The sequence below is a fragment of the Patella vulgata genome, chromosome 4, assembly GCF_932274485.2.
Source record: "Patella vulgata chromosome 4, xgPatVulg1.2, whole genome shotgun sequence".
NCBI lineage: Eukaryota > Metazoa > Mollusca > Gastropoda > Patellidae > Patella > Patella vulgata.
Window position 1 is genome coordinate 67,390,664 of NC_065882.2, and position 14,047 is coordinate 67,404,710.

At 33.4% G+C, this 14,047-nt stretch overlaps 1 protein-coding gene and 1 long non-coding RNA gene across 2 annotated transcripts; both read right to left on the reverse strand.

The window, feature by feature from the left end:
- Positions 1 to 1,321: 1,321 nt before the first annotated feature.
- LOC126819038 (uncharacterized) lies at positions 1,322 to 4,059 on the reverse strand. The gene is made up of 2 exons (XR_008787978.1): positions 3,695 to 4,059; positions 1,322 to 3,031 (listed from the first exon to the last, which is right to left on the reverse strand). It is a non-coding gene; the product is annotated as an uncharacterized LOC126819038 (long non-coding RNA).
- Positions 4,060 to 8,594: 4,535 nt separating this feature from the next.
- LOC126819042 (protein FAM219A) lies at positions 8,595 to 14,041 on the reverse strand. Its single transcript, XM_050546857.2, has 5 exons — positions 13,858 to 14,041; positions 12,131 to 12,197; positions 11,516 to 11,594; positions 11,084 to 11,158; positions 8,595 to 10,453 (listed from the first exon to the last, which is right to left on the reverse strand). Exons 1-5 carry the CDS (start codon positions 13,915 to 13,917, stop codon positions 10,264 to 10,266), a joined length of 471 nt encoding a protein of 156 aa, XP_050402814.1. The 5' UTR covers positions 13,918 to 14,041; the 3' UTR covers positions 8,595 to 10,263.
- Positions 14,042 to 14,047: the final 6 nt, after the last annotated feature.

Sequence of the window (14,047 nt, forward strand, 5' to 3'; positions counted from 1 at the left end):
AGTAGGGTCGCCTGTCCAACCTTGTGGGTTTTCTCCGGGTCCTCCGGTTCCCCACCACTGCTAAAAACCCCTACGCGCAAGCGAATTATTGAAATAGAAAATTAAACCATATGTTAGTCCCGAAATGACCTAGTTTGTGACGAGTGGACGTTAACCCCCCCCCTCTCTCTCTCTCTCGCTCTCTCTCTCTGATGATCATAACCTTTAAAGGACAGTATTGGTGTCAGTCATTATTATCACATGTGATAGAACTGGTTAAACACATTCCAAATATAATTTTAACACGGAGATCATTGCTACGATAGATGGGGGATCGCGTGGCTAAGTGGGTAAGACGCTGGCTCGCTAGCCTGGAGGTCGGGTGTTCGATCCCTAAATTGGCCTGACAAGGACAGCTGTCTAGTCCTTCGGATGAGACCAAAAACCGAGGTCCCGTGTATACATTGGAATGCACGTAAACGATCCCCTGGCAGATGGAATTCGATATAAGAGAAGGCGATAGTGCCGCAGCCCGGGCAAAAATTCCCTCATAGCACACTGTGTGGCGTATGCCCGTCTTCATTAGCCCAGTATAGGAGCAGAACAGTAGGACCTTAAACCCCATTTCATTTCATTTCATTTTGCTACGATAGATGCGTTATGAAGCGTTCAAAAGGGAAGTGACGAACGCAAAAGGAAAACACGAGTTATCCTTCTATATAACTAACTGAATTGACGAGTGATAACAGATTCACGGGCGAATTTCTGCTCACTAATAATATTATTCCTTAGAAGACCAAAAGTTGCTATATGAGACTGTGGGAGGATATCTGACAATTCAAAAAAATACTTGACTCTCACTAGATAAGAGAAAAAGAAAAAAAAATAGAAACAGTCCGTGCATATTACCATGTTTTTATGAAGTATAGAACGAATAAAAACAAGTGAATGTACGGGCTATTTCTATTTTTCTCGTTTTCCCTTATCTAGTGGCATTCAATTACTTTTTTGAATCATCAGATATCCTCTGACAGCCTCACATAACAATTTTTGGCCTTCGAAGGAATTATTAGTGAGCAGAAATTCGCCCGTGTATCTGTTATCACTCGCCACTTCAGTCGTGTTTTCCTTTTGCGTTCGCGACTTCCATTTCTTGAAAGTTTCACAGCGCATCTATCGAGCAATGATCTCTGTATTAAAATTACATTTGGGACGTATTTAACCAGTTCTGTCACCTGTGTGATAATGACTGACACCAATATTGCCCTTTAAGATTCAGTGTGGAAGCAGAAAGAGTTAATTCACAAGTTAAATACTGTGTTATAAATCAACAAATACGGTATTAGAAATACAGAATTTTAATACAGGCAGATAATAAAAAATAATGAGATTGTTTTTTTGTTTTTTTCAAAAGCATAAAAGATCATTTTACATAATAAGAATCCTTTCTTAAATAATGAGAATACTTATAAACAACAAATATATAATGAGATATTAGGCCCTATTCTATAATATATTGATAAAGACACATCATCCTAAACCATTGATTAATTAGCGTTTACAACGATTTAATCATAAAGTCTTTTACAATATATATGTAACATATCTATAGTAGCCGCGGTGACTCAGTAAGTAAGACGTTTCGCTAACCTGGAGGTTCCGTGTTTATCGAGATTTTCCGGCGTGGTTCCCCCTTGTCAGTGGTGCAGGACAGTGGGCAAAGGAACAACGTATAGTCGTTCTGGTGGCGTGCACGTAAAAGATCCCCTTGGAATTTTATATAAGTATATAAGAGTAGGCCGTAGCGCCGCTGTCCGGGTAAAATGTCCCCCATAGCACACTGTATGGCGTATGCCCGTCTTGCTTATCCCAATCGGGGCAGAACAGTATAGGAAGTTAAACCCAATTTCATTTCCCCATATCTATAGAATAGCCATGTATTCCCGTGGGTGCTGAACTGCTTGCACCCTAACCCCCCTAAATAGTACTAAAATAGTACTAATTATGTCTGTTGTAAAAATACATCCCCACTCTTCCGTTTTGCTCCCACGCCATTTCGTTTTTCCCATATCTATAGAATAGCCAAGTATTCCCGTGGGTGCTGAACTGCTTGCACCCTAACCCTACTAAATAGTACTAAAATAGTACTAATTATGTCTGTTGTAAAAATACATCCCCACTCTTCCATTTTGCTCCCACGTCATCGTGTTTGAAGAAGTATATAGAATAACAAATAATAGATAAAATAATATAAAACGCGGAATCTATCCAGAATTCCATTATGTCATCAACTTTCTAATTTCATCAGAAATAATGTAATCATTTTTCGGTGGATTGAAGATACTTGCAAAACGAAATGTTCCATTTTTAACCATGAGTATTCTGAAAGGATTTGCATCGAAAGCTTTGGTCGATTCATTATTCATGCCATCGACAACAACCGGGAACTGAAGATTGTAATGTTCTTTATATTCTTTAGCAGCTTGTATTCTGTCTTTGATATCTTTATGTTGTTCATAACTGAAGTCATTGCCAGGAATAACCCATCCATCGGCGGCATGAGCTTCTTGTATATACACGAGAAGGAAGTTAACAGAGGCTCCAAACTCTTGAAAAGCAGAGTTGAGCTCTTCCATTTTCTTCACAAGCCCTGGTCAAGTACAGCTGCCAAATGCTATAACTAGTAATCGTGATGGTTCCATAAAATCCAACAAACGTAAAGATTTTCCGTCTAAAGAAATGACACACGTGTCAGGAACTTTCCCGCCAATTTCAATCTTATCATAAATTGCATGATACAAAGCTCGAAGCATCCCTTTAATGCAATCTACTTTTCCAAACGTCATAAATACGAATTCCACCTTTTTAACAGTTTTTTCATTACCACCTGACAGAAGACGAACAAGCTTTAAAATTACATAGAGTATTGGGGAAATGGTTCTTATCGTGAATACAACAGCATTCATAGTAACCACAAAAACTGTTGCAATAGAAAATGCAATTGGTCTTGGTAGACATTTGGTCAGGCGGGCAACATCCATTGCGATGTGTTCTGGAAGAAAAAATTGAAAAATAAAAATTGGCATACGGGTATCTCCCTACTATCTTTTAAAACAAAATTAAAGATCCATAACCAGTTTTCAATTCGTCAGATCCCCGGTACTCCCGAGGACTTTTTTTCCTGCGGCCACCCCGTAATTAGGCGGCGAGGGTGAAGGGGTGGGGGGGGGGGCGCTAAGCTCTCACAAATCTGTCCAGGGTTCTCACCAATTCTCGGTCTTCTTTGGCTGATTTCGCCTACAAGATCAAACATGTTGCATACGTACATGTATGTCATCGATGAAAAATCAGAAACGGGATTTAATAACGTCAACTCACACAAACTGGGTCGTTTCGGGACTCACGGTGTCGGTCTAACGGAGAGAATAATTTGAAAGTAACAAATCATCCAAGACGATGGATTGGTTGAAATTAAAGATATATGTATGTATTATGGATGTATTATGATATTTTCTTTTTGTATACTTATGGACTGAGACTAGTTGGGTCTATGGTAGAAATGTGGGTTTTGTTTTGTTTCAGACGTAAATGCATAGGCGACTTTTGACATGGATCGGTAATGTACGTATATTAAGTGTACATCATATCAAATGTATTATAACTGTCCTGTTAATTAAAGTAAATTAATAATTTTACAAAGATATAGTAGGCTTACCATTTATCTAGCATCAAATTTCCATTATGTGACTGCAAGAAGATACGTCTATTTCCACCAAGGTCTGTTGCCGCTGTGCAAACTACAAGTCAATATTATTAGTCTATTCTTATTTCTACTTGGGTTAAAATATGGGACGGTTTATGAAGGCTATGAATGGCTTATTGTCAGTGTAGTCTCAATCATTCTGTCTTATATTCCTTTCAGCGTTGGCCGTACTTCAGAGAGTAAACTAATTGAATCTCCCAGATTAATTTTAAATCATAATCTGGGTGAGGAAAAAATGGAATTACAGTTTTCAAATGTATTAACCATAGATATCCTGGTACATGTATTAACAACGAAGTAGCAATGCACGCGCTTACCATTCACGAGACCTGACCGAAGAGCCGAAGAGGTTATGCACTGACAAACCGTTTGACGGCATATTGTAATATATAAATAATTATCAGTTTTATGTTATATGCCCTTATAATTAATAGGCTGCATATAATTTTGTGATACCTGTATAAATGTTTAATAATATATTTTAAAAATAAGAATCTGTTGTGGTGGGAGTAATATATAGACAGTTATTAATTTCGACACACAAAATATTTTTATATGGTCTTATTCTATTAATCTCATTGTATTAACTTTTCAGAAGGAGGAGAGAACATATCTTTGGACTAATTTTCCATAATTATTGACTGTTTCAAGCTAGTGAAAATTGATTGTATGGACATTAGCATTGTTTCTAGTTGAGGTAGAATATCTAATTGTGTATCTTAACTGAGATCGATGATGAACATTTTCTGCTCAGACTATAAGCATAAGCAATTTCATTTGTCAAGAATGATAAACCAACAAATGACTCTTTCATGTATTTCTATAAATGATATAGTCAAATTTACATAGTACTCTATTTTCATAAAACATATTAGTCTTTAATAAAATCAAAAGGTGTAACCAACATATATATGTTCATAATAACGACATCACAGTCGACAAATCTGTCTCATTAGATGACAACCATTACAAGAGTACAAGATTGTGATATTAACACTGGCCTTCAAGTATGTAATACAACCAAAGTCCAAAATTAGACCAATTTTGCCCCGACCCAATCCTTTTCAGAAATCCTGCCTACAAAACTGGACTACTATTATACAGGCCTCAACCTGGTTTCAGACCAGTCTGAATAAATTAAAAAAAGAAAAACAATTTTTGAATATATAGCATATTTATAGGATTTGCATTATTGATAATCTTCAGTAATGGGTTAACAATAAAGATAAAATCAATACTTAGCATTGAGTTGTAAGCCATATGGATATTGTGTATATAAACAAATATAATGATATAATTTGTTACAGTTTATATATAATGAACAATACTGTTTGCAGCTAGTTACATAATAAGTTATGATACATAGCTTTCATGTTTAAATACTGAAATATTTTAACTAGTAAGTGACAAGGAAACTAAAAACTGCAAAGGTAAACACAAAACCAGGCATGGTATTAGGTCTATGCCTGAATATGATTTTAATTAATGTGTTCACCAGTTGGCAGTGATGTATTGTGGGAAGATAGGTGGCTGCCAAATTATTTTTTTTACCCAGACACACTCAATAACTGATTAAATTAAAATAATGCTTTTGGGGGGCATTTTAGCCCTTATAATATCAATCCTTCTTACACTATTATCTGTCAGTAAACAAGCAAATTATCGATGACTTTTAAGTCAATGCATGCTATCTAACCCAAAAAAATATCTACATTCATTTTGAAAGCATCATTAAAGCCTGGTCACACCAAGGGTTTTTGTCCAATTTCTCTTGCAGTGACAATTTGTTGGGCAAAACACACCACTAAACCGAACTGCGAATTTCTTGTCACTAACGTTTCGTCATCAGTGGTGTGATCTGTGTGATAATGCCCCACCACCTTCACAGTTACATGGCAATGTTAAAAATACTAATCCATACACTGATTGGTTTATACAAAACAAACAATAGTGGCCTGTCCCAAAAAGCTTACAAAAATAAGCTTGCATTTGGAACAAATTTAATGAACACAGATGGTTTCATATATATAAGCTACGAAATGTGAAGGGTAATCTTTGTCTGCGATATCACCCAAGGTGGAAGCGGACATAAAATCCTACGAATCAAGACGACGTGGGATAATCATTCATTGCAGACAAATAATTATTTGCCAGAAAACAAAAACCTTGGTGTGTGTGTAGGCGTTTAGATAAGCTTACAAGAAAAACCTTCAAAAGTTAAATGTGAACACAAAAATGTGAAGCAAAATAAATGAAATCAGATGAAGGATGTTTAACATCCGATCAAAACTATGGAAATGAATAAAATAGTTTTTCTATTACTGATGAAAAGGTAGACAGAAAAAACTGAATATATAAACATATAAGCACTTACAAGATACTACTTTTCAACTTATAAACTATGAGACAAACTTAATATTTGATAATTTTGGGGTAAACTTATATTTGACCAGCAATATTGACCCCATTTTAATAATATAATTATTGGTATTATATATTAGAACAATATCATGAAATAAAAGTATAAAGTTCTAATTATAAAAAGTATGTAGCTTAAATACTATTTCAGTGTATGATGCTTATAATTTTGAACAATTTTCTGTTTTGAATGCTTTGTGTTGAACACACCTTATAGCATTATAGGGTTGAAGGATTTTAAGGTCAACAATAAGATACAAGTAATATTGGGAGAAAACATTTTGCCTCGAAATCATTTTTAGTGTCTTCTCAAATCATCTCCATAAAAAATGAGTCCTTAGCATACAGTGCTCGGGATCTATGTTTGTCACCTTGGCCCACAATAGATGGAACAGTTACTGCCAACTTCTCTTCTCCGCAGGAGATGACAATGGGATTCTTAAATATGTAAATCATACCCCATTACCGATTCTTAAATAACTGACTAATACATAGAATCGAAATTGTCAATGGAATATGAGCTTATCAGAAAAAAAAATAATAATAATATAAAACAATAATTAAATATTGCACAAGAATCATGTTAGTTAAACATGTTAGGAATACATTATATAAATATCAACAACAATAATTACATACTAGATGTATGTAATTAGTTAACAGCAACAACAACAGCTGGATTCTGCAAAACAAGAAATAAAAGCCCCAATGCGCCACACAACCAGCATTCATTTTCCCAAAATAAGGTCTTCAAAGTGTTCTTTTCCAAAAATAAGGTCTTCAAAGTGTTCCAACGAATATTACAAAAAAAACCCATGGGTTACAGGCCAATCTTGAGCTTGATGTTGATAGAGAAAAATGAAATATCATTCACGCTTCGGTGGAAGATCTTAGAGGAAAACAATAAGGTGGAATGAAATCAATAAAAAGTAATGAGACATTATTATGGTAATAAATTACGTGAGGATTGATTGCTCTGAATAATTTTTGGACCCATATGCTTTTTAATAAGACTAATTGTATAATGTATGGTCTGAAAATCTGCATGGACCATTTAATCAGGAATATTGTCCCTTTAATGCCAGCAATAACTCAAAACATTAAATATGCCTCACTGCTGGTTACATTAATTTTAATACACATTTCTGATCTGAAATATATCTAAATAAGGTCTGGAGTAGGCTTCCCTGTGAATTAACAATACTGTAAAACAGAACACCCCTCAAAACAGCAGGGTTAACAACTATATAATTCATCTAACAATATTTAGTTAAATCTATTGTGAAACCAGCAATAATTGTCTGATTTAAAGGGGTATGATATGGCGATTGGAATTAATTTCAATACCCATTTTTATCCACCTTGTTTAGCTTGCATTAATTTCTTGTTTTACAGTAAATTATTAGTGGAATCGTTTGTATGCAGGTCACTAACATTATTTATTTGGGACTTTGAAGTTGTAGAGGACATTACTGAAGGTCTAATGCTCCATTTGATATTGCAGGCGCAAAAAAGTGATCTGCTATCGAAAGTGGTGTCAAACAAGGTGAACACCCAATGTTTTCCAAATATTATCTCATTGTTAACATTTACATGTATATAATCTTTCTGACACCATGTTTTTGAATACTGCTTTTTTATGTAAAAATTGAATAATTCTGAACATAGTCATGTCAAATTTTAACTGTTCAACAAAATTTTCTCCAAAGATACATACCAAATGCAGCATTAGGGAGTGCCTCTTTAAACTTCGTGCATACACAAATTATTCTAAACTATCCAATCATTGAACACTAGTAATGATCTAAATAATAACATAATCAATATTTTGTAGAAAAAAAACCTAAAATAATTAAAGATTATAAGCTATTAGATAAAAAAACAAAAAAAATATGAGTATAAAAACAATATACATTGAGAGCTTCATAATACAAAAAACAATGAAAATAACAAGATAAAAGTAGAAACGATGGATATATCTCAAAAACACATAGAGCAAAGGATTTCTTTGAGATTAACTTTTTACACTATACATTTCATTATAACTATACTTTACATATTAATTCATATCACATCTGACAGAATACAGAAACTCTCAAACCATTTATATTTTAATTTAAAATATCCCATTACCCTATATACATACTTCATTCAAACAATATCAACAAAATAACTTATCGCACCTTTCAAATCTCTGTGTTCTATTAATTCGAAACTAATAAACTCTTTCATTAGTAGGCTATAAAATAAATTAAACAGTAAAGATTTTCATAAATTTTGAGAGTACCCATGGGAATCATCAATACTTTATGATTCCTACATTCCTAGCATCAAAATTATAGAACACAAAATATTTAAAGAACCTATTCCACTTTTATACATACCGTTCTAAGAACACAAGAAGACAAGTAAAATTTTATATCTGAGCTTCAAAGTAAATATGATCATCTATACGAACATTTTGATCATAACTTACCAACATACATGCATCTATTATCAAGTTGATTCCAGTAATATTCATTTTTATCTGTCAATAATTAAGACATTTATTATTTTAAACTTATTAATGTATCTGAAAAGACTATTTTGAGTATTTTAATTAGATATTTTTGGCAAGAGAATATATTTGATTGATATCATACTACAATTTGAACTTTTTTCAACAATTGTTTTAGAACAGCAACATAATTAGGCAAGTACCATATACTTGGTATCTGAATTCTTATAAATTATTTTTTTCATGTAACATTGATAACTTGTTTTTCAATGTATAACCATTCAAACTTACTTAAAACATATATTTGGACATAATTATGATGTCAAGTAGAAACTGGCATGGATTTCTTGAATATTAATATCAATGATTTAATTTAAGCTTTTGACATACAGTGTATATAGAATACATGAGAACCATGCTGTTAATTATAATAATTAAAATACATATCTTTCAATTCATTTCTCATTTTATGTATTTTGTTTTTATCTAACTAAAAGCTGCTATTTGTCATTTGCATTTTTCGGACAATGTGTTATTCTTCACAACTTAATCCACGCTAATATGTCCTCAATTTGATTACTTAACATTTAATTAAGAAAACAAAATCAAAATACCAAAGATAGATAATCTCCTGGCTAGGATTCATTTGGATTAAAGAGTGGTCTATTAAAAGATATTAACAGAGGTTATTGGTGGGGTTGCTGGCATGTGTTGACTGACCAAGTACTATACAACATCTGTAGAGTAAATACTAAATGGAATTGAACAATTTATGGCCTGATAGTAATTTTAATTATGGAGAGAGAGAGAGAGAAAAGGGGTTTAACCTCCACTCGACACAAACTAGGTCATTTTGGGACTAACATATGGTTTAATTTTATTTCAATAATTCGCTTGCGCGTAGGGGTCTTTAGTAGTGGGAGGAAACCGGAGGACCCAGAGAAAAACCCACGAGGTTGGACAGGTGACCTTACTCCTTGTCACGTACAACCGGGGATTCGAAAACCATGCCAGTTGACTCAATGACAGGCCTTATGATACAGCATGCACGTGCTAACCATTCGGCCCTCCAACCCCCCTTTTAATTATGGATTAAGTATTGTAGATTGCAAGGAAGGGATTGAAAATCCCTTAAATAACGATTAGACTTTATATTAATTAAGTTCTGATGACATTCTTTAATAGTAATCTGTGCTCTGACCATTTTAAAGCCCTCAGTAGCTCCAAGCTTTCCCATAGTTTATTGCACATATTATGAGGATATATCTATCGACTGTGAGCGATGTATGAAACATAAATGATCAGTATCATTTATACAATGGATATATAATAACATGTGTGAGATAAGGCATGAAATATAAACTGGGCTCTATTATTTATATCATGGTTACGTAACATTGACTGGTCTTATTCTTCACAGTATATTAGTGAACAAAATTAAGGTTTAATACCCAGGTAACCAGATCTATCATTTGTGGAGTACACTAAATATCTAGATCATAAAAAAGGAAAAAATGTTAGATCTGTACATTAATAACCCTTTTGAAGCTAACGTTTTAGCATGTTTTAAGTGGAAGAGGATAAAATCTATAACAAGTATCATTGACTACTGTATAAGACAGTTAGTCTGTACTAAACAACATGTACATCTTTCATGAAGTGGGCGTGGTGGAATTAGATCTAAATCTTCATCATCTGGTTCGAGATCAAGGTTATAACCATCTTTAATAAGCTGTTCTGTTATTTCTTTATGTGCTGCTTTAGACATACGTGGAACATCAAACTCATCTTCCTCACTGAAATTAAATCATTAAAACATCAACAGCTTGAATTATGGATGTTCATTATGCTAAAAAACCAGCGAGATTGTTTAAAAAGATCTCTGAAAGATAATTGAGTCATCTGTTCATACAATAATGTACTATTAAAGCCTCTGATTGTCACTTAAGGGAACTGAATCCATTGATAACTACAATACTATAAAAGTTGAAGCTCTAATAGGAATATTACTACGAAAAATCGTTAAATCCATTCACTATGTACCGGTACACAGATATGATCAATTGAAAATGTCCCAACATTTGTCATCCTCTGCAGAAAATATAAAGAAGCCAGCACCACCTATAAGCCAAGGAATTACCTGTCGTTGACATTTTGGTTTTGTTTTTCTTAATTCAAAATCAATTTTAGTACATTTTAGCATTATATAATTGATAAGAAATTAGATATATTCATTTTTTTTCCAGAATATTTTTCGAGTTCTAACTTTGCATATATTTGCTGCATTACTCATAAACTTAGAAATTTTTCCTTCATTGAATTTATGACTAAATATTAATCTTGGTTCAAAATCTGTCACGAGAGGATAAGTTGTAATATCAAAAACCCTTTTTACTTCCATCAGAAAATTTTTATAATGGATTTACCTATCACTCATTATTGCTACCAATGGTTGTTGATCTTGAGATGAACTAAATTCATTCTTTACATGATCTGGTACTCTGTTAAAAAAATAAATATCATAATGTTATTGATTTTATATTGACCAATATCAGGGCAGATATAGGTATACATGTACAAGCAGCAATAATAAGTTTAATCTTATCATGTTAAAATTCACTAAAATTTAAAAGCATAATAAAAAGAGTAGAAGCGGCTTTGTGATCTTTCATATTATCTTGGTCTCTGCTTAGAAGGTTTAATCCCCCTCCCCCAATTTGATGTCTCTAAATGATCATCATAAACAGTAATAAATTATTCTACTGTCAGTACTGTTTGTTTTGCTTTGTTGTGCAGTTGGGTGGGGCCGTATTCTCTGTCAGAAATGAAAATTTTATTAATCTGTCTATATAACTCACCTATTTCTAGCTAACATGGATTTCTTTGGTTGTTGATCAACAGCTAATTGAGCTTTTCTTGCTATCTCTCTATGTTTGTCTAACATAAATAATAAAATAATAGTTTTTTATTTCATAAAAATTTGAAACAATATATTTATCAAAATTCATTGTATATGAATAGCATATTTTTACTTAAAAACTGCTGATCATCTTTTGAGGCATTCTAAATTCTTTGCAAACTACATCATTATAAAAGCTGGTCCTTCAAAGGGAATATCAGACTAAAAAGGTTCAATTGTGTTGTGTATTTACAAAGATATGATGAATTGAACATTTCACAACATTCAGCATCCTCTGCAGAAGATCTAGAGCCAACTATCTATAGGTGTTGGGTTCATCTATTGATGGGCTTCTTTTACTCTGATTGAATCAAACCTGGGAGATTATTGATATTTCGGTTTTCTGGAGGATTTATTTTCAATATGTCAAGCATTAAAATGAGGGCAACATTTATAAAAGGCCAGGATGACTAAGCTTATGGTGGATGTGTGTTTTCTTGTCTGAGTGACAATTATTTTCTTTAATTTTCTACTATACCCTCTTTTCTTAATTATTTGTACAGTGATCACTTACCAATTTTTTTCTGTAATTCAGAGGATTTCTTTTGTGATTTATGAGATTCTTTGACATTTGGCTGTACCTGGAATATAATATGCATTTTTTTATCAATATTTAAAGATGGGTTCCCAGAAAAGTATTTATCAGGTGGTTATTTCCAATAAAAGTATGACAATTTTGGTATATATGGAAAGTAGAGATATCCAATCTTACTAGAAAAATACTGGATTTCCCGAAAAACACTCATGGACCGTATACTGGACAAAAATGTAAGGGTTCCCCTAATCAACAGCCCGACGATTAGGAACTTCTGCACGCGTTATGTCAAAGGTCACAAGCAAACATTGAGCGCTTGATGTACAAGTTGATAAACTTTATGAAGAGTTAGACTTAAAAATACTTTCTGAGATAAAAATGACGGAAAAGGACGCGGGTAGTGGATAATCCGAGAATTTAATTAGGATTCAATATTTGTAATAAATAGTAAGCGATTAAAGACAACATCTTCTTATGTATGCAATGAATTCTCCTCTGACTCCCAAGACGTGACGTAATCATGACCTGGTTTGATTGAATTTTAATAGCAGGGCATTCCTTCGCAATTACAATGTTTGAGAAGGATTTGAAGCATAATTATGACAAATTAATTAGTTTGAATATGTTTTTGGTCCATATATACGATTAAATCACCCAGTTTGTACGCGGGAACCCATCTTTAAGGGGAATTTTCAATTACACCAAAAAATATATCTTAAAGCTCTCTTCTTTGGGACCTAAAATGGATGTAAATGGTTAGAAAAGCACATATGAATGTGCATAAACTGATTTACATTCAATATTTATGAGCGTTTGACAATTCAATTCCGTACTGACGTTCTGCCTCGTTCATCAAGGCACCTCATTACAAATGGTGTTCGTTAACAATGGTGTAAGATAACAACATCAATATTGATAGAAATGGGCCACTATTAAATATTAATTTGTGCTTTTAATTTTGAAGATCATGGATAATAATATAAACGCTGTACCATACTTTAATGTTATAAAATATAATAGAATATAAAGTTATTTAAATGAGACATATGAGCTCTATTGTTAAAAATATTCCCAATACTGTTAACAGTAATCAAAATGTCTGGTACTGAATATACATGTACTGCACCCATAGGCTAGCTTTAGGGGGCGAGGGGTAGGGATTCATTTAATTTATAATATGACAATTTTTGGCAGATGTTATTCTGAACCTGTACGTCAGCCCCCGGCCTTAATAAGAAAAGCCATAGACTATAGAGCGATTCAATATTGTTGAACAACAAAGCATTCCATTTGGATTATTGTTTTGGTTTTATAGAATTGGATTCTGAAAACTCTGGGCTGGGACTGAAAATACTCCGAGACCGAGTATAATATTCAATCTTGTCCATCTTTCGACTCTGGAGATCTAAAAGTCACCATCAAATAAACACAAGGTTCGTTTTTCTGAATGACTTGCCCACATTTTGACAAAAATTGCTATCAGAGACAGCGAGGAGGAAACTGTCACTGAGTAAAAGGCATCGGAGTAAGAAGTAAATGAAATGAAATGTGGTTTAACGTCCTACTGTTCTCGGTCTCGAAGTAAGAAACACTCAACTACCACCTACACAAATGGAGAACCGACTGAGGAGTGAGTGAGAACGGCACAGCCGGTCACGATCATATGGCCATTTGCATGTGACTCAAAAAGACGAAAGTCAATGTACCTTTGTGTCGTTTTGATTTTTTTGGTCGCTATCGATTCCGCTATCTTCCATACTATCCATCTGAACGGATGAATTGTTTTAAAAAGATAAATATTGGAAAATTGAGCAGACAGCCTTCATAATTTCACTTCCGGATATGGTTATCATTCCATTTTGTACAATGTCTTGTGGGGGTTTTATTCTCTGCGCA